Below are 20,653 nucleotides of genomic sequence, written 5' to 3' on the forward strand. Positions count from 1 at the left end.
GCAATATTAAAAAACAGTAAAACACAGCGAAGTGCGGTATTGAGTGGCGTAGCTCTCCTGGAAACCCGGCCGCCGAGTCGTTTTGAGGGGCCACCTGGGGGCTGTTTTGTCAACGCGGATCTCTCGCGCTGTTGGTGTCTTGAAACATAGCGCTTGGACCACAAACGAGTGCATGGGGATTAACAAAAAAAACAGGCATGTCGTGCACCGTGTCCAATGGGTGTTTAAGTCTGGCCGCGAGGTTCAATGAGGTTAAGGTTAGTACTGAGGTAGGGTTAGTGAGGTCCAATGAGGTTATGGTTAGTATTGAGGTAGGGTTAGTGACGTCCAATGAGGTTATGGTTAGTATTGAGGTAGGGTTAGTGAGGTCCAATGAGGTTAAGGTTAGTACTGAGGTAGGGTTAGTGAGGTCCAATGAGGTTATGGTTAGTACTGAGGTAGGGGTAGTGAGGTCCAATGAGGTTAAGGTTAGTACTGAGGTAGGGTTAGTGAGGTCCAATGAGGTTAAGGTTAGTATTGAGGTAGGGCTAGTTGGGTCCAATGAAGTTAAAGGAAAACTCCAACATTTTGGGAAATTAGCTTATTTGGCATCTACCCTGGAGTTAGACAAGAAGATACATACCCTTTTCCCCCCTGTGCATGCAGTAGGAGTAGGAAGACGCACACCGTTACTGTAGCCTAGCTTAGCGGCAGTCACTGGAAGTAGGTTCCTCCATTAGCCTAGTTCCCAACGTCTTCCTACTCCTACTGCATGCACAGAGAAGAAAAAGGGTATGTATCTTCTTGTCTAACTCCAGGGTAGATGGCAAATAAGCTAATTTCCCAAAATGTTGGAGTTTTCCTTTAAGGTTAGTATTGAGGTAGGGATAGTGAGGTCAAATGAGGTTATGGTACTGAATGTGTGCTGGAGTGCGTGTGCGTGTGTGTGTGTGTTCCCTGGTGGTAGTGTGGATGCTCTGTGGATGTATTTATCTCTGGTCAGAACACCGGGGGTAATTTGTTGTTTGCTTGTGAGGCAGAAATCGCCACTCCCGGGGAAAAATGCCTGGACTAATTAACAATACACACACATTCTATTGGACACCCGCAGCATACTCCATCTTCACTCGGTTTCTCTCTCCTTCTCTCTTTCTTTCTTTCTTTCTTTCTTTCTTTGCCTTTTTACTTTGCTCTTATATCCCCGATTTAGTCATTATGCCAATTCCCTGTGTGTCTGTGTGCCACGGCCCTGGTCGTTGTGCTGCCCTACTGAGGGTGTAGAGACTACCACATGCTGCCCTACTGAGGGTGTAGACTACCACATGCTACCCTACTGAGGGTGTAGAGACTACATGCTGCCCTACTGAGGGTGTAGACTACCACATGCTACCCTACTGAGGGTGTAGAGACTACTACATGCTGCCCTACTGAGGGTGTAGAGACTACTACATGCTGCCCTACTGAGGGTGTAGAGACTACTACATGCTACCCTACTGAGGGTGTAGACTACTACATGCTGCCCTACTGAGGGTGTAGACTACTACATGCTGCCCTACTGAGGGTGTAGACTACTACATGCTACCCTACTGAGGGTGTAGACTACTACATGCTACCCTACTGAGGGTGTAGAGACTACTACATGCTGCCCTACTGAGGGTGTAGACTACTACATGCTGCCCTACTGAGGGTGTAGAGACTACATGCTGCCCTACTGAGGGTGTAGACTACTACATGCTGCCCTACTGAGGGTGTAGACTACTACATGCTGCCCTACTGAGGGTGTAGAGACTACATGCTGCCCTACTGAGGGTGTAGACTACTACATGCTGCCCTGCTGGGGGTGTAGACTACCACATGCTGCCCTACTGAGGGTGTAGAGACTACCACATGCTGCCCTGCTGAGGGTGTAGAGACTACCACATGCTGCCCTACTGAGGGTGTAGAGACTACCACATGCTGCCCTGCTGGGGGTGTAGACTACCACATGCTGCCCTACTGAGAGTGTAGACTACCACATGTTGCCCTACTGACAGTCTGGGGAGGGTGTAGACTACCACATGCTGCCCTACTGTGGGTCTGGGGAGGGTGTAGACTACCACATGCTGCCCTACTGAGGGTGTAGACTACCACATGCTGCCTTACTGAGGGTGTAGACTACCACATGCTACCCTACTGAGGGTGTAGACTACCACATGCTGCCCTGCTGAGAGTGTAGACTACTACATGCTTCCCTGCTGAGGGTGTAGACTACCACATGTTGCCCTACTGACAGTCTGGGGAGGGTGTAGACTACCACATGCTGCCCTACTGTCTGTCTGGGGAGGGTGTAGACTACCACATGCTGCCCTACTGTCTGTCTGAGGAGGGTGTAGACTACCACATGCTGCCCTACTGTCTGTCTGAGGAGGGTGTAGACTACCACATGCTGCCCTACTGTCGGTCTGGGGAGGGTGTAGACTACTACATGCTGCCCTACTGTCTGTCTGGGGAGGGTGTAGACTACCACATGCTGCCCTACTGTCTGTCTGAGGAGGGTGTAGACTACTACATGCTGCCCTACTGTCGGTCTGGGGAGGGTGTAGACTACCACATGCTGCCCTACTGTCGGTCTGGGGAGGGTGTAGACTACTACATGCTGCCCTACTGTCTGTCTGGGGAGGGTGTAGACTACCACATGCTGCCCTACTGTCGGTCTGGGGAGGGTGTAGACTACCACATGCTGCCCTACTGTCGGTCTGGGGAGGGTGTAGACTACCACATGCTGCCCTACTGTCGGTCTGGGGAGGGTGTAGACTACTACATGCTGTCCTACTGTCGGTCTGGGGAGGGTGTAGACTACCACATGCTGCCCTACTGTCGGTCTGGGGAGGGTGTAGACTAACCACATGCTGCCCTACTGATGGTCTGGCTTAGAGGTGGACGGTATAAACGGTATACGGTATAAACGGTATGAATTTGCTCTATGGTATGGATTTTGACTATACCGTGTAACCGGTAGAGCAGCTCTAAAATAGCAATGACGTCATGTAACCACAGCGCGACTATTTCAATCGCATTTGCCCCTAAAAATAGATAGAATTAGTCATAGATAATAGATATGTGCAAACTGGAAAAGGTTATTTGGAGGCTTCGCACAGTGGCCGTGTCAACACGCAATTGTCATTTCATAATAAACACATCACCGCGGCGCACAGCAAGTTTCAATTTCAGTTCCTGGCATTTTTAACCAGTGGAGAAAGAAAAGAGATTTCCCTATCGTTTTTCTTATATGAATTATTCTACGTTAATAAAACATACCTAGTGATCAACTACAGTTTGCTGTAAACATTATGATATGTGTGTAGTGTTACGATAACGACGGCTGCAGCGGGAGGACGGCTGCAGCAGTGGATTTGCGAATAGCATGCAGCTGCAGAGCCGCAGAGCCAGGGGCGCTTTCAGGTCTGGTCACAGGCCTGCTCAACAGCGCCCCCCCACCCAACGGCTGAATTGCCAATGGCTGAATTGGAGTATTGTCTGCGGCTCTGCAGCTACATATGCTTCTAGCAAAATCCAGCATCCAGCCCCGCTGTTTGCAATGGGAGCAGCACGGAGTCTCGACTCTGGACTTATTTTATTTGGAATATAATGACTTTATACGCAAAAGTAGCCTAGTTTTAAGTTAAAATATTATAAATCTACATGCCTTGAGGATGTCATTCTTTATATAGCCTGCCTATCAGGCAAAAACAATTATTCTAACGGAAACACTGATACCGTGATATATATCGTTACCGTCTATGCTTCAAATTATACCGTGATATACATTTTAGACCATACCGTCCACCCCTAGTCTGGCTATTGTGTGCCAGGAATTTAACCCGGGTCTGTGTAATGGTAGACGAGTGCTTAGACCTCTACACAACCCAGCTCTCTCTCCTTCTTATGATTGGTTGAAGTTGTGTTGTGTTGTACTTGCAACAATAAAGGCATTTTTCTCTCTGTCTCTCTGTGTCTCTGTCTGTCTCTCTCTCTGTCTCTGTCTCTCTGTCTGTCTCTCTCAGACTACATCAGGTGAGGACATGCGTGATTTCACCAAGGTCCTGAAGAACAAGTTCCGGTCTAAGAAGTACTTTGCCAAGCACCCTCGGCTGGGCTACCTCCCCGTCCAGACCGTGCTGGAGGGAGACAATATGGAAACGTGAGTTTCACTCAAATACCATAATTTTTATATATAATATATGTATAATATATTATATATATATATATATATATATATATATATATATATACACACACTATAGGGCTGACCTCGACTAGTCGACTAATCGATCGAAATGAGCCGTAGTCTAATCATTCCATTTGGGCTGTGGGGGGGGGGGGGGGGGTGCTTAATGTCTGATGCTTAATGTGTGGCTGAAGTGAAATCAGACATTAAGCACCCCCCACAGCCCAAATGGAATGGTAACATTTGCCGGTCGACTATCGGCAAATGTTGGCAAATCCTTAGTCGGGAACAGGCCTAATACACTATAATAATACAATAATATATATATTATTGTATTGGGATTATATTGTGATGAAATTATGATACTGTGATATTGTTGCACACAATTCTGTCATCTAAATGTATGATAACAAACCACATAACTCAAAGAATGTATATATATATATATTTTTTTTTTTTATTATTAGATATTCAATGTTTGAGCCCTTGCACTGAAAAACCGTATGCGATTTGCAGTTGTAAAGTCGATCCAAATTCACTTGCAGTCTGAATGTGATACATTGCCAGAAAGTACTCAACATCTACTGTCCTTCACTTTGAATGTACACACTATTCTAACTTAACCATCTCTAGATGATAAGGTTTGAAGGTTCAGAGGTTGTTCATCTGAAAACCTAAAAACGGAGTTATAATATGGTTCTTCATCTGAGATCTTTTGAGTGAAGTTTTGGTTTGATATCACAATTTTTTTTTATTTTTTTTAATTTTTTTACCCTCCTTTTTCCGATTTTTCTCCCATCCCACTGTTAGTCGTTATGCCAATTCCCAACCCCCTTCCTGGTTGTTGCGCACTTTCCCCTACTGTTGGTCCGAGTGACTGTCACATGCTTTCCTCCGACGCATGTGCAGCCAGCCGGCAGCCAGCCTGGCCGCGCAGATTCTCACCGGGAGAGTGTAACGTGTGGAAGGTCGCACTACCTCCCTCCAGATCCTACCCTTGCTGAGCAGGCGCCTGTAGGGGTCGCTGTCCACAACGCCCAGGACCCACCCACGGCTCCCCTCCCCCTAACTCAGCCAAACGAGTTAGTATAGCGATCAGCCCGAGCCAAGGCAATGCTGACTCTCCGGGAGTCGAGACCGCAGCCTCTTGCATTGGTGACGAGCACAATCTCCGCTACGCCACCTGACCGCCTTGATATCACACTTTGATGAACAGCAATTTGATTATTATGTTGTGATTTTGTGCACAGATATCATGATGTATATCAATATTGGGGGGGGAAATCCAGACAATTACCGTTATATGAATTTATTTCATATCGCCCCCAGACCTAATACATTTATTACGTCACTGTGGAGATTGAATCTTCTTTCAAATGTTTTCTCCGAATTCTCTGTCCTCGAATTCTAGAACTGTTGTTACACCAATGTTACTACATCTTCATCACAGCGTTCGCTTCTAAAAGTTCCAATCTCACGTATGGGTCGGCCGCACACCGAACGGGTTAAGAACCGAGAGAATCGCGGTGGCGGGAGCCAGAGCTTGGAGCGTGACGAGCCAAGAGTGTGTGCCGAGAACGCTTTTAACTAAGCATCTTTAATAAGCACCGGCTATCAGAGCAAATATATAACCGCTGAGGCCGGTATTCATTTGCATTGAATCTGTCTTCCTGTCTAATAATACAGTCTTGGAATCCATAGTTATTCCATTAGCTTCCACACTCAGGAAAATCAATAAGAGAATTGGTTGCCCCCCCCCCCATCTGCCAACACACACACACACACACACGCACGCACACACTTCTTAGAACGGTCAGTTTACCCCCTATGTTTATTGACCTCTCTGCCCACTGTTTACCCAGTGCCAGTCTCCCAGGCTGTATATCTCTCCCTGACCACTAGCGTCTTGTTGATTCATGGTCCTGTCGGCCATAAATTCCCCAGAAATGCCCTTTTAACTGGAACCACATTATGCAGATGGCCCCCCGGCTTCGCCCCCCTTCGCAGTGTCATCTACTGTACATCTACTGTACGTCTCCTCTGGCTCCGTCCGCTAGCTGGACTTTTTTTCACTTTAGGTTGCTTTTGTTATTCAATTATTTTCTTTATACTGCATTTTGGCATTTCTCTCTCTCTCCCTCCTCTCTCTCTCTTTCTCTCTCACCTCTCTCTCACCTCGCTCACCTCTCTCTCTCTCCCTATCTCTCTCTCTCCATCTCTCTCCATCTCTCTCCATCTCTCTCTTTCTCTTTCTCCCTCTCTCTTTCTCTTTCTCCCTCTCTCTATCTCTCTCTCCCCTCTCTATCTCTCTCTCTCCCCCCTCTCTCTCTCTCCCCTCTCTCTCTCTCCATCTCTCTCTATCTATCTCTCTCCATCTCTCTCTCTCCCCCCTCTATCTCTCCCCCCCTCTCTCTCTCACACACGCACACGCACACACACACACACACACACACACACACACACACACACACACACACACACACACACACACGCACACACAATCTCTCGTGCCCACTTACCCACAATGAACTCACTCACCCGTCCAGTTGCACACAGTCACTCCTCAGATGGATTACAGTCTCGTCTTCGCTTCCCGCCTCCTCCCCGCCTCCTCCTCATCCTCTGCACCGCTCTCTCCTCTGAGAAACGACTCCCGCTGCAACCTCCGCCTGACAAATGCCTCTTAAAAGGTGGAGTAAACTGGCAAATGGCTGAAGGAAATGGAGACTTTGAAGAGAAATATGACCGCTCCACGGTCATCATCTCCCGCTCTCCTTCTCCCCCGGCTCACTCCCCCCCCCATCAGGAGTCATTGACGCGCAGCAGAAGGCCGGGCGCACCGTGCGCTCGCCGCCGTAGCTTTATGTGTGCGAATAATAGCGGTTATTTTCTGAGCCTGTTATAAGGTCGATTGGCTCCCAACAAGTTTGGTGTGTAACTTGTGTTTGGCTCACAGTGTGATTAGGTTCTTTACTGCTGGGTTTTTACTCAAACCCAGACTCCTTGGCGCATTAAATAATATTTTTTCTGAAGTGCGAGCGAAAATATGTTAGTCTTTTTATTTATTGTTATTATTTATTTATAAGTAATACAATTTCACTTCAATTTCACTGCACACACAAACCAAGTGACTCATGAGAGGAGTGTCGCTGTCTGTGGTGCTGAACTGGACAGTGGAGAGGCCACTGAACTGTTAAGTATTATTAATGACCTTCACAACACTGTAACATTCATCTAAGGCTACAACAGGAGGAGAAACTTGGTTAGAGAGAAGTAGAGACCTACTAGACCAGGGGTCAGCAGCCTTTACTATCAAAAGAGCCATTTTCCCCCCCTCCCACAAAATAAAATTCATCTGGAGCCGCAAAACCTATTTACCCTTAAAATGAAGATAACAGTGTATAACATTTTATATATAGTTATCCCCAAGCATACCCCACGTTTTGCATAAAACGCCTGAAGATTGCATACCCAAAGTAATTTGCGATTTATTACAAGACAGTTTTTGACATTTCATTGCTGTTTTTACCTGTTATAACAAAGGAAAACCTCAAATTCTTATGAAGAGGAGAAAAAAGACTGGCATGTGTGTAGACCTACTTTGAAATAAAACACAGAAGAGGAGAAAAAACACTGGCATCTGTAGACCTACTTTGAAATAAAACACAGAACTATGCAGCTCTATTTGAGTCCTTCCCTTATTTGTGGAGAATGTAGAAAATAAAAAGTACAATTTTTGTTGTTCGCAGATTTATCACCATATATCAGGCATACAGATAAGCCTGCATCGTTAGTCGTGAAAGAAAATGTATCTGTCCACGCTGAATTAAACCCTCTATTTTCCTCTGAGACTTCCCTTTTTTTGGATTTATCCATGTTAGCTTACTGGGGGGTCGGAAACTCAAGATTAGCCACTTGCAGGCGGCTTTGGCTAAAGAGCCGCGGGTTGCCGACCCCTGTACTAGACCACCGCTCTCTTTCACCCTCTCATGGTTTATCTTCTCTTCTCTAATAGCACCTCTAACTTGGGATGTCCGATATTATCGGCCTACCGATATTATCTGCCGATATTGGCATTAAAATGTGACATCGTAAAATATCGGTATCGTTTTTTTTTTTTCTTTTTTTTTACCCAGGCAAGCAAGTAAGAACAAATTCAGATTTAATTTATTGTCAAAAGTATGCATAATGTTGTGTTAATTCCACAACAAGAGATATGTAATGTTAATTACCTGAAATTATTCTGTTTTTTGGGGGGGGAAACCCTGCATATATCGTTATCGGTTGATATCGGTTGATATCGGTATCGGAAATTAAGAGTTGGACAATATCGGTATATCGGTATCGGTAAAAAAGCCAATATCGAGCATCCCTACCTCTAACCCTTTCACTGCCACACGACAGAAGGTTGATTAGATTTTTATTTAGTACATACAATTTATACAGAAGTATAAAAACAAGGGTTACAAGGATAACATGTGAAAGTCTGTCGACTTGTTTCCAACATGGTTAACCCTTTACTATCACACAACCGACGGTCACCGACTGTCATGTGGCAGTGAAAGGGTTAACCCTCTGTGTATTGTCGCAGTGAAAGGGTTAAGCAGCAGAACTCCGCCCGCTTCTCCCTCCTCCCACGCATGACCTCGTTACACTCCAAACTGCATTACTGACTCGCCAAGGCCATATCCATTAATGTGATTGGCATTTGAATGGAATCTTGATTTCTTCACGGTGCGATAAGCCTCCCAGGTTAATGAGTGTTTTTACTTTAAATTCTAGAATTGTTTTTTGTGAGACGGCCATATAATCATTAGTACTGTAAACACAAGTATTGCAACTCTTTCCTCAAGAAGAGTGTGTTTTCACTGCCCCCCCCCCCCCCCCTCCCCCCCTGTAGTTGTCATGGGATAATTAAACTCGATGATTTCAAGTTATTACATGTAATGGCCAAGACGAGGTTAGTCTTTAAATTTAAGGTGGTTCTCGGATGTTTACAGCATATAAGGCATTAAATAGGTACAAAACGGGCAGAAATACAGTAAGCCCGACTCGGCGTCTGCAGAAAGGGGTTGATGCACTGGCAGGTTTTGACCACGTCAGCCGCACGCTGTCGTAGCGCTTTGATTTAAATGGGTTTTCAAGTGAACATCAAGACGCCTAATGCAGTGATTGAGCCCTAATGAAAACGGCCGTATTGATCTCCGTCATCAATCGGCCCCCGACGGCCTCGGGAGGAGAAACTGACTCGGCAATAACACGCCGCGAGCTTTAAGGAAAGCTGTGCTCACTTCACCGCCGCAGTTTGGAAATTATCCCCCTGTAAATATCAACAACAACAACAACTTAGAACTGGTGCATCGTGTCTTCTGTTGAGTGTATTCGGGGAAACGGAAAGCGTTCCGTCGCCTGCAGGCGTGAGGAAGACGGGTGTGCAGGACGCCAAGCGGGTACAGGAAGCCGCCCCCAGGGACCATCTGTCTAAAACAGAGCTTTCAGCTCCAGAACCAAAAGAGAAATCGAGTCTCCCCCAATTTCTCAAAAGAAAAATCTCCCCCCAAGCACCCGAACTTGTGAAAATACATGAAAATACATGAATTGCCATAACATCTACTACTGATAAAGTACACAACACTAACCCTAATAACTAACACTAACCCTAATAACTAACACTAACCCTAGTAACTAACACTAACCCTAGTAACTAACACTAACCCTAGTAACTAACACTAACCCTAATAACTTACACTAACCCTAATAAATAACACTAACCATAATAACTAACACTAAGCCTAATAACTAACACTAACCATAATCACCACTCTCACTTGTCACCACTACATTATTCACACACACACACACAAATGCATACTCGCATACACATACATGCACACACGCACGCACGCACACACACGCACACACACACAGGGTGGCAGTTTTTATGATTTTAGAATATTTCTAATATAGCTAATGAACTGAAACTTTTATCATCACCAACATTTGTAACGGTTGGTTAAATGGGAATACACAGACCGTACAGATGGAGAAGGAGAGAGTGAGCCTGTCCCATTCACTTGGGGCTGGTAGTAACGTTATCCCCATAAAATCAACTCAAATAAAAATGAAAGTAAACGAGCACAGAGGACTGCTCTGCTGTGAGCTGCTCCAGGGTCAGTTGAACTGTTAGTACCCGCTTAGTATGTTGAGTTCGTTTCTTGGACAAACAGGGATTATCTCCGAGATGCACAACGCTAGACGTGTTGGATTCAACAAAAACAACCCCCTGGTCATTTCCCACTTTTTCTCCTTATTTTCTATTTTTCTCCCGTCCCAATTTCGTGTTTCCAATTCGCCCCTCCCCTGTCTTGAACGTTGCTCGCATATGCCCCCCACTGGTCGGTTGTAGGGAGGATAGAAGCCTTGCATCACGTGTCCCCTCTGGTACACGAGGAGGCAGCCTGTCGCATCTTTTCGCCTGCCAGCGCGGACTCTCGTTGGCGAGGTGTAACGTGTGGGAGGCTCACACTACCCCCGCCATTTCCGGTCTCTGCTGTGCAGGCGTCCCCCAACCGACCTGTAGGAGTCGCTGTCCACAACGTCCAGATTACCACCCATCGACTTCCACCCGCTGGCTCTGCCAATTGTGCCAGTATGACGGCCGGCCCAAGCCGGAGGCAATGCTGACACCCGGATTCGAGACTGGAGTCTCTTGCATTGGTGATGAGCGCAATCTGCGCCACCCAGCCGCCCCAACCCCCTGGTCATTTACAGTGCTTCCTTTTGGTGCCTATACTGTACGGCTGGGACGTTGGTTCCCTCTCTGCTTGTTAGCTGTGCTTATCACTCACACACAAACAACACATTACCTGTGAGTAGAGTGTTCACCTCTCTCTCTCTCTCTCTCTCTGTCTGTCTGTCTGTCTGTCTGTCTGTCTGTCTGTCTGTCTGTCTGTCTGTCTGTCTGTCTCTCTCGATCGAACATGCACTTGTACAAAAACTAAAACTGATATCTACAGTAACAGGGGGAACACTCTTCTTCCATTTGAATTAGTCAAATTAATTACGCTGCTGCGTTCAATGGAATATTTTTGAAAACATTTTCTTTGCATATTATTCCTTTCGCACACATGCACGCTCATGTACTTACTAATGTGTGCATGCACGCTCTTTCTCTGCATTACGCCTGTTCTCATTTATACAGTATACACGCAGACACACACACACACACACGCAGACACACACACACACGCAGACACACACACACACACACACACACACACACACACACACACACACACACACACACACACACACACACACACACACACACACACAGAGGCACACACACACACCAAACATATCCTGTCAAATGAGGCGGAAGGACCTAGCGCTGCAATGGTAATGTACAGTCTAATGACATCATCCTTGAACATATGGCTGTATATCTCTACCTTTCTAGCACACACACACACACACACACACACCTACACACACCTACACACACACACACACACACACACACACACACACACACACACACACACACACACACCTCCGTCTCGCATCCTAGCTGTCTCTCTGACAGGAGGCAGGTAAGAAGTGCCAGCACACACAGGTGTTCTTCTACCCGCCAACAGAGGAGGAGGAGGGAGAGAAGGAGGGGGGGAGGAGAGGGAGAGAAGGAGGTGGGGGGGAGGAGAGGGGAAGGAAGGAAGGAAGGAAGGAAGGAAGGAAGGAAGGAAGGAAGGAAGGAAGGAAGGAAGTGTTAAGTGGAAGTGTGGCTCCAGCGGGCAGGCCTGCACCAGATGCTCCGGAGTGTCCAGACAACAACAACGTGTTCAGACGACACCAAATGGAATTTTGATACGATATGATTCGGCAAACCTTTGTCGAGGCACGCCCACCTCTTCTGGAGACGGAACTTCTCTGCCGCTCCGCTGGTCGATGAAAACTCAGTGAGTCATCGGAGCTCAATTTTAATAAAATAATATCTGAGACGGGAAATCGTACACATTGTAGCTTCTTTAACCCTTTCACTGCCACACGACACAGCCGGTTAACCTTTTTCACTGTGACAATACAGAAGGTTAGCCCTTTACTATCACACAACCGACGGCGATGCTCCATCATTAGCATCATTAGCTCCGTGGATTGATAGCAAAGGGTTAACCTTCTGTCGTGTGGCAGTGAAAGGGTTAAGTTTGTGCACTTTTTTTTTTTAATTGTGCGTTTCCCTTATTGAGGGGACACTCACGTCTTGTGTTGTTTTATAGTGTCTGGGCAGTGTATATATTTTATATATTTATTAGTGCTGTCAGGCGATTAAAAAAATGTATCTAATTAATTACAGGATTTGTAATTAATCTAATTAATCACATTTCAATCGCATACCCATTTTAGGCCTGATATTCTATATTCTATAATCATATTTCAAATGGCATGTGTCCGGATGGCAGAATTCAGTACTGTCTCTGCAAAACCTTCTGTTTAATCATCTTCCCTTTATTCATTTGCTTAGATTTTTCAGGTCTGGTCAATTTTAGCATGGTGTTATTCACAGTCAAAGATGAAAAAGAATTGAATTGATATTCTCATTTGGTTCATTACAATTGACTCACGCCTAGTAACAGACACAGTATTTCTGACACTGGGAATACATTCCCTGAGATCCATAGATGTCCCTAGAATCAGATACCAAGAACATGCAAATGGACCATATTAAAAAAAATCTGTAAATGTGTATTCTAAGTTCTTATGGAATGAATGAGATTTAAAAATATAAAAAAAAAAAAAGATTATGCAGTTTGAGTTAATTTTCATAACGCGATAATTAGCTGTGTAATTAATCTAATTAATGCGATAAACTGACATCACTAGTATTTATATATATTATATCCAGGCTGCTGCTGCTCCATGCTCTTGGCTGATCCCCACACGGCGCTAACATGTGAACAGGGAGACCTGCCGCTCTGCTGTGCCCACTGGGGCTGGCACGGGCCCGGCTAGAGCTGGCAAGACTTCCGCTTCTCTCGTCTCCTGTTGCATAACTATGAATTATATTGCCTCGATTAATAAAAACTCTGTTCATCCAAATGAATCCAAACAATTGAATTGCTTATCAATAACCATGGGCACCAAGCCTACCTTTTATGCCGAACAGGCCACATAGGGAACCTGGAGCAACCTGTGTTTCCTGTAACACACTTTAAAGTTAACATTTAACAGAAAGTCGTAAAGGCATGCACACCTAAAAGACTTCTGGGTAGTGTAGAGGTCTAAGCACTCGCCTTCCACCACAGAGACCCCGGTTTCAAATTTGTCTCTGCGCTTGACCCATCCCCAGGGGGCAGCCGGGAGCAGACATGGGCTCCTGTCCGTCTTCGTCAGGGACAGCGACATCGCTGGCGCTCTGTTCTGCGTGTTTTTCCATTGGGTTTATCTCTTTTTCCGGAGTGGAAACCCTTGCGAGCACAGGGGGAGAGCATGCAAACTCCTCACAGAAAGGCCCGGTAGATAGATACCCCACCTGGGTACCTGCCAACCCGGCAACCTGGCCCTCCATGCGGGAATCGCACACCCAGGACCTTCTTGCTGTGAGGCGGCAGTGTTAACCACTATACACCACCGTGCCGCATACAAACAAACCCATAACATAAAGAAAATCATCCTGCATCCTTGTAGGGTTGACTGTCGAGTTCAAGTTCCTTTTATTGCCACACGGCCAGGCCGGTGGAATTCATGCACGGTGCAGGTGGTAGCTGCGACAATACACCACATAAAAGACACAACGGAACAGTACAGTACAGAATACACCGACAAAAAAATATACACGACGGAACAGTACAGTATGAAAAAATATACAAACATCAGGTGCAACGTAACAAAGGAGCCAGAGAACATAACAAGCATGGGGTGAATATTAGGTTGCCATACCATACAGTGATGGATAAAGACGGAATGTTTTATCCATGTTGTTTTGTATTGAGTCTGAAAGAAAGTTATGGAGAGAGAGAGAGAGAGAGAGAGAGAGAGAGAGAGAGAGAGAGAGAGAGAGAGAGATTCAGTCTAGACCAGTGAAGGCCTTTGTTGCTGAGCAGCACACAACGTCAATGTGAGCAGCAGTGAAGTGGGCTTCATTTTCTTACTCATTGTCCCGGGTGTCGCTTGCTTCGCTTGCCTTCCAAAACGCTCGCATCACATTCGGGGTCATCTGGATCTGTTCTAGGGCTGTAAAGAAAGTGTCTCTCTGTTCCCGATGGAAGGCGTTCTCATGCAGGGCCCCCTCTGGCCCCCACAGTGCTCTCCGTCCACTTCAGTGTCACAGCATCAGAGGCTGTGTGGAGGAGACGGAGAGTGCAAGAGAGGATTGTTATGACATGGCCATGGCTTCCCGGTTCCATTCACACTCCTCCCGGGGCAGCGTGTTGAAGTGTCCTTGGGCAAGACACTTAAATAAAATGTAAAGAAATTGTGCATTTATATAGCAGCTTTTATCCAGGGGCGTTTTTTTTACAATTTCTGTTCCTCACATTTTACCCATTCACTCACACATTCACACACGGACGGCGGAGGCAGCCACGCAAGGTGCCAACCTGCTCATCGGGAGAAATTAGGGGTTAAGTGTCTTGCTCAAGGACACTTCGACATGCTGCCCCGGGAATCGAACCGGGAACCTTCCGATTACCAGACGACCAGCTCTACCTCCTGAGCCACTGTCCCCCCCCTAGTTTGTCTCATCTCAGGTTGTGTGTCCAACCCACTGAAGTGATGACGCAACAATACTTGTGTAGATGTAGACTCAAAGTTCTCAGGATTAATGCTAAAAATCACTTGGTAGCAAAGTTTCGATCTTACCTTCTGACCTCGCACACTCGAGAGGCTTCAATGATTCACCAAAGCTTGTATACATTCAGAACATGAAAACACATCGTCATATAGAATATTACATTCCAAACATAGTTTTATAGCAGGGGTATTCAATAACAGAAGAGATGTCCTGAAGCAAAGGAACATCATAAGAACATCATAACTCTCTTATGATTCAGTGTCATACAGTATGGATATTGAAGTAGTCTAGTGGTTAATAAACCTCTTGATTCTTGATTCTAGTTGTTGTATCCACGTCTGTATGTGGTCGACGAGGCCAAAAAAACAACAAGCTGTGCCGTGTAAAATAGAAACGCTCCGTAAAAAAAATGTAATCATTCTCAATAATTCATGGGTTATTATAGAACGAGGTCTGGGTGGTACTTTTCAGAAAGTTAAATCGTTGTATTTTCTTTGTAACATGAACATGCGGAATCCCTTTAGTTCAAATCTTTGTTGTTATGAGCCCGAGGGGAAGGTAATAAAACTCACATTCTGACCCCTTCCCCTTTCGCACTTGTTTCCTTCCTGCTAAGGGACGGGAGAGAGGGAGTGGGTTCTATCAAACCAGAAATCTGTTTGATCATTCAGTCCTCGGTGTGGCTTGTTGTCCACAGTAGTTGAAAGGCATCTTTGTCCAAAGTCTCTAATGGTGTGTGTGTGTGTGTGTGTGTGTGTGTGTGTGTGTGTGTGTGTGTTCATCCTGCATCTCTCTTTTCACAACAGTTGCATTTGTCAGAGTAAAAGCTCTCAAGGTTTTCTCGCTCTCTCTCTCTCTCTCTTCCTCTATCGATCTACCTCTCTATCTCTCTGCTCTCACTCTTTCTCCCTCATGTACTGTAGTTAATTCTGTCTCTGGTTCTCTCTCTATCTCTCTCTCTTTCTCTGTTTTATTTGCTCTCTCTCTAAACCCCAATGTAGTACATTCTCGGTCTCTCTCTCTCTCTCTCTCTCTCTCTCTCTCTCTCTCTCTCTCTAGACGCCCATGTGGTTTATTCTTTCTCTAGACTTTTCTTCATTCACTCTCTTTTTCTCTCTGTCTCTGTCTCTCTCTCTCTCTCTCTCTCTCTCTCTCTCTCTCTCTCTCTCTCTCTCTCTGTCTCTCTCTCTATCTCGAACATGCACTTGTACAAAAACTGAAACTGATATCTAACAGGGGGAACACTCTTCTTCCATTTTAATTCACGTCATTGAGTTGTTGTGCATTTGGCACGCTTGGGGAACGCTGGTCTAGAAGTTAGCAAAAAGCCATTGTTACTCTCTGTCTCTCTCTCTCTCTCTCTCTCTCTCTCTCTCTCTCTCTCTCTCTGTCTGTCTGTCTCTGTCTCTGTCTCTGTCTCTGTCTCTGTCTCTGTCTCTGTCTCTGTCTCTGTCTCTGTCTCTGTCTCTCTCTGTCTCTGTCTCTGTCTCTCTCTGTCTCTGTCTCTGTCTCTGTCCCTATCTCTCTCTCGCTCTCTCTGTCTCTGTCTCTGTCTCTCTCTCGCTCTCTCTGTCTCTCTCCCTCTTTTTCTCTCCCTCTCTTTATCTTTCTCTGTGATCTCCACCTCTGACTCCTCCCCCTCCTAACGTTGTCTTCATCATTCACACACCAGTGCCCCCGTCTGAATGGTAAAACATCCCCCCAGTCACGTCACGGCTAGAGGAACACCTGGAGGATAAGGCGACGCTTTATGTCTGTATCTGTCAGGAAATTAAAACCACTGAACCACTCTCCTATGAAAGATGTAAAACTGGGCAAAACTGTTTTTAAAGGCAGCAGTGCTGGCGGGTGTGTACATAACAAAACACAGCTGGTTCCAAATAGCTCAATCCTTCTCGCTCTCTCTCTCCCCTCTCTCTCTATCTCCTCTCCCTCCCTCCCTCTCTCTCCCCCTCTCTCTACCCCACCCCTTCTCTCTCTCTCTCTCTCTCTCTCTCTCTATCTATCTATCTATCTATCTATCTATCTATCTATCTATCTATCTATCTATCTATCTATCTATCTATCTATCTATCTATCTATCTATCTATCTATCTATCTATCTATCTATCTATCTATCTATCTATCTCCTCTCCCTCCCTCTCTCCCCTCTATCCTCCCCTTCTATCTCTCTCTATCTCTCTCCCTCTCCTCTCTCTTTCCTATTTCTCTTTCTCTCTCCCCTCTCTCTTTCTATCCCTCTCTCTCTATCTCCTCTCCCCCGCTCTCTACCCTACCTCCCTCTCTCTTTTTCTTTCTCTCCCCTTCTCTGAATCCCCCCCCCCCCATGCTTGCGACAATTGCCCCCCTCCTGTGGTCCAGGGAAGCGTGACTACCATCGCCTCCCCCGTTGCGAGACGCAGACATAACCACCGCTCCGTTGTCTCTCCTCCCGATCTCCCTTTTGCTTTCATCGGGGGACAAACCAAACAAAAAGAGAGCAGAAATATCTAACCTCAATTGTTCTTTGACTATTATCTGATCATAATGTATATATATGTATATATTTATCACAGTTGTTCTTTTCCACCAGACTATTGTCGCGCAGTGGGAAGGCGGTGTGCGCCAGGATACAGCGTGTTAGAAATAATATAATATATATATATATAATGAAGACGTAAAGGAAGAGGCGCAGACCAGGTCCCCTTTGATCATATCTGTTATGACTTCAAATGTCAGGCTGTCTCCTCTCTGCCTCCCGAGAGTAGCAGCAATTTGTACAGTTAATCAGTGTGGAAAATATCTTTAAAAAATATGTAGTAGACACACGCCTGGGGGGGGGGCAGCGTGGTGGCTTTCTTTGGCGGTCTTTTAAAACGAGCTTAATGACTAATGCTACTCTCGGATGTTCTTTTTGCCTCAAAGCCAGCGTTACACGGAGAAGCGCACGTGCTCTTGGTAAATGGCTGCTTTTTTATATAGCGCTTTTATCCAAAGTAAGGATGCTCGATATTGACTTTTTTACCTATACCGATATTGTCCAACTCTTAATTTCCAATACCGATATCAACCGATACCGATATATGCAGGGTTCCCCCCCCCCCAAAAAACGGAATAATTTCAGGTAATTAACATTACATATCTCTTGTTGTGGAATTAACACAACATTATGCATACTTTTGACAATAAATAAAATCAGAATTTGTTCTTAATTGCTTTCCTGGGTAAATAAAGGTTATAGAAATGTTAAAAAAAAAAAAATTAAAGACTTCTATTTTTATATTTTTTTTACCAATACCGATATTTTCCGATATCACATTTTAATGCCAATATCGGCCGATAATATCGGACATCCCTAATCCAAAGCGCTTTACAATTTGTTCCTCACATTTGACCCATTCACTCACACATTCACACACCGACGGCGGAGGCGACCATGCAAGGTGCCGACCTGCTCATCGGGAGCAATTAGGGGGTTAAGTGTCTTGCTCAAGGACACATCGACACGCTGCCCGGGAGGAGCGGCAATCGAACCGGGAACCTCCCCGGACTGCCAGGCGACTGCTCTACCTCCTGAGCCACTGTCGCCCCCCGTCTCTTCAAGTGACACGCAGGTTTCTTCTCGTTAGTCGCACAGAGTGCATGCAATTCAGGTGTATCATCTCGTTTGCATGGACCCACGCTGAATGTAAGAAGTTGTTTACGTGTGTCGCGCCAGCCTCGAGGTAAGTTGTAAATGCAGTATGAGATATCCCCTGATCCCCTAGGAAAGGGACTCAAGGGGACTGTGGGGTATAAAAAAAAAAAAACACTGTCGCTGAGGCTATGCGAGTGCCCTACGTATGCACTCTTGTCTGTACACACACTCTACTAAACTCCCCTCAAGCTGTATTGAATCCAAACGTGCAGGTACTGTGAGATGGGACACGGCCTCCCCTCCACCTCCTCCTGCTCCTCCTCCTCCTCACTGTGTCTGCTCTGACCTCACAGAGTGAGCTGTCCCTAAAGTGTTCTGATGTACCTTTCCTCCCCTCTCTTCCTCCCTCCCTCCCTCCCTCCCTCCCTCCTTTCTCTCTTACAGTCCCGTCACCCTCATCAGCATGTGTCCGGAGCAGTACGAGTGAGTATCCACTGCGACGACCATCAACCTTCTCTGGATCGGAATGCCTTGAAACACCCCCCCCCAACCCCCCCAACCCCCTTTACTCCCCCAAACTCAAAGTCAACTCAACCTTCTTGATATTGCATGTTGCCTGCCTTCCTGCCTGACGGAATAGCCGAAAGCTCAACCGATACTAATTCACCATCCTCCTCCTCCTCTTCCTCTTCATCTTCCTCACAGCATCCTCTTCCTCTCCTCCCGTCCTCTCTCCCTCCCTCCCGTCCGTCCGGCCAGCATCCGTCTAGCATCCGACCTTCTCCCCATCCCGCCAGCAGCAGTAGCAGCAGCAGCAGCAGCTGTCCAATAACCATCTGAACGCTCCGTAGATCATCCCTCATAGGATCCTCTGATTTCTCTTTCCAGACAATATTGTCCACCGTACCGCCGCGTTGTGTGTTGTCCTGGTTGTGTGTTTGTTTGTTTGTGTGCACGTCTCATTCATCTCCATTGCTGCATTCATTTCCAGGCTGTCCCAGTCGCCCCAGCTCTCCCATGATGACACTCATTCCAGGATAGAGCAGTATGCCAGCAGGTACGCTCCCCCCCCCCCCGCACCCCTCCACAGCTCCTCATTACAACCTCCACATGGCACAGCGGCAGGCATGGGTAGCTGCCATCGAGAAATAGAAAATGAGTTGGTATCGGATTGCTGCGTAAGGTGTGTGTGTGTGTGTGTGTGTGCGTGTGTGTGTGTGTGTGTGTGCGTGTGTGCGTGTGTGTGTGTGTGTGCGCGCTCGCGCACGCACAATGTAAGGATGGTCAATGCCTTCTGATTGGTCCGATGATTTTGACCAGCGTTTCAGAAGACATTATCATTGTTCAGTTTTAGGCTGTTCTGTAATACTAATTTTCTAGGGTGTTTTGGTCAACAATATCCCCTGTACTTTAACCCTTTCACTGCCACACGACAGAAGGTTAACCCTTTACTATCACACGGTTGCCGTCGGTTGTGTGATGGTAAAGTGTTAACCTTCTGTGTATTGTCGCAGTGAAAGGGTTAACCGGCTGTCGTGTGGCAGTGAAAGGGTTAACCTTCTGTGTATTGTCGCAGTGAAAGGGTTAACCGTTTGGTAGTGTGTCAGTGAAGGGGTTAAACAGTATGTTGTGGCCCCTTTTCAAATAAAACCAATACGCGCATTTGCACATAATACTAATTGAATTGAGTGAAACAATGCAATTTATATACACAATAATTTCGGGGACTCTCTCTCACAATAGTTCTTGGTGGTCTGGGGCCCCTTATAGGCCAGGGGCCCTGGGGCATTTGCCCGGTATGCCCGGTCGGTATTCCAGGCATGGTTATTTTTCTCCACCTACTTGAATAAATTATGTTTATGCTAATGTGTGCCATTTCTCATTATGAGTTGATATTGATGTTCTGAGCCATCTGGGTGCTTGAGAATAGGAACATGTTGCGTTTGATTGTCGGAAGTCTCTTCTGAACTCCCCCAACTTTAATTGAGCCCCTCCCTCTTTTCTTGATCCTCCAATCACAATTGCCGTTTTCCCTCTGGCAATAGTTGCGAGGTTTGCGATAGGT

At 46.1% G+C, this 20,653-nt stretch overlaps 1 protein-coding gene across 1 annotated transcript in view; it reads left to right on the top strand.

Moving 5' to 3' along the window:
• Window positions 1-4,163, top strand: part of LOC311229107 (utrophin-like) — a gene marked incomplete at its 3' end in the record, with an annotated part of 228,255 nt that extends 224,092 nt beyond the window's left edge. Inside the window, 1 exon segment of the mRNA XM_084315124.1 lies at window positions 4,023-4,163. Coding sequence (XP_084171250.1) covers window positions 4,023-4,163 — 141 coding nt within the window.
• Window positions 4,164-20,653: the final 16,490 nt, after the last annotated feature.

This window comes from Notolepis coatsorum (assembly GCF_963971535.1).
Source record: "Notolepis coatsorum genome assembly, chromosome: 5".
Classification (NCBI taxonomy): domain Eukaryota; kingdom Metazoa; phylum Chordata; class Actinopteri; order Aulopiformes; family Paralepididae; genus Notolepis; species Notolepis coatsorum.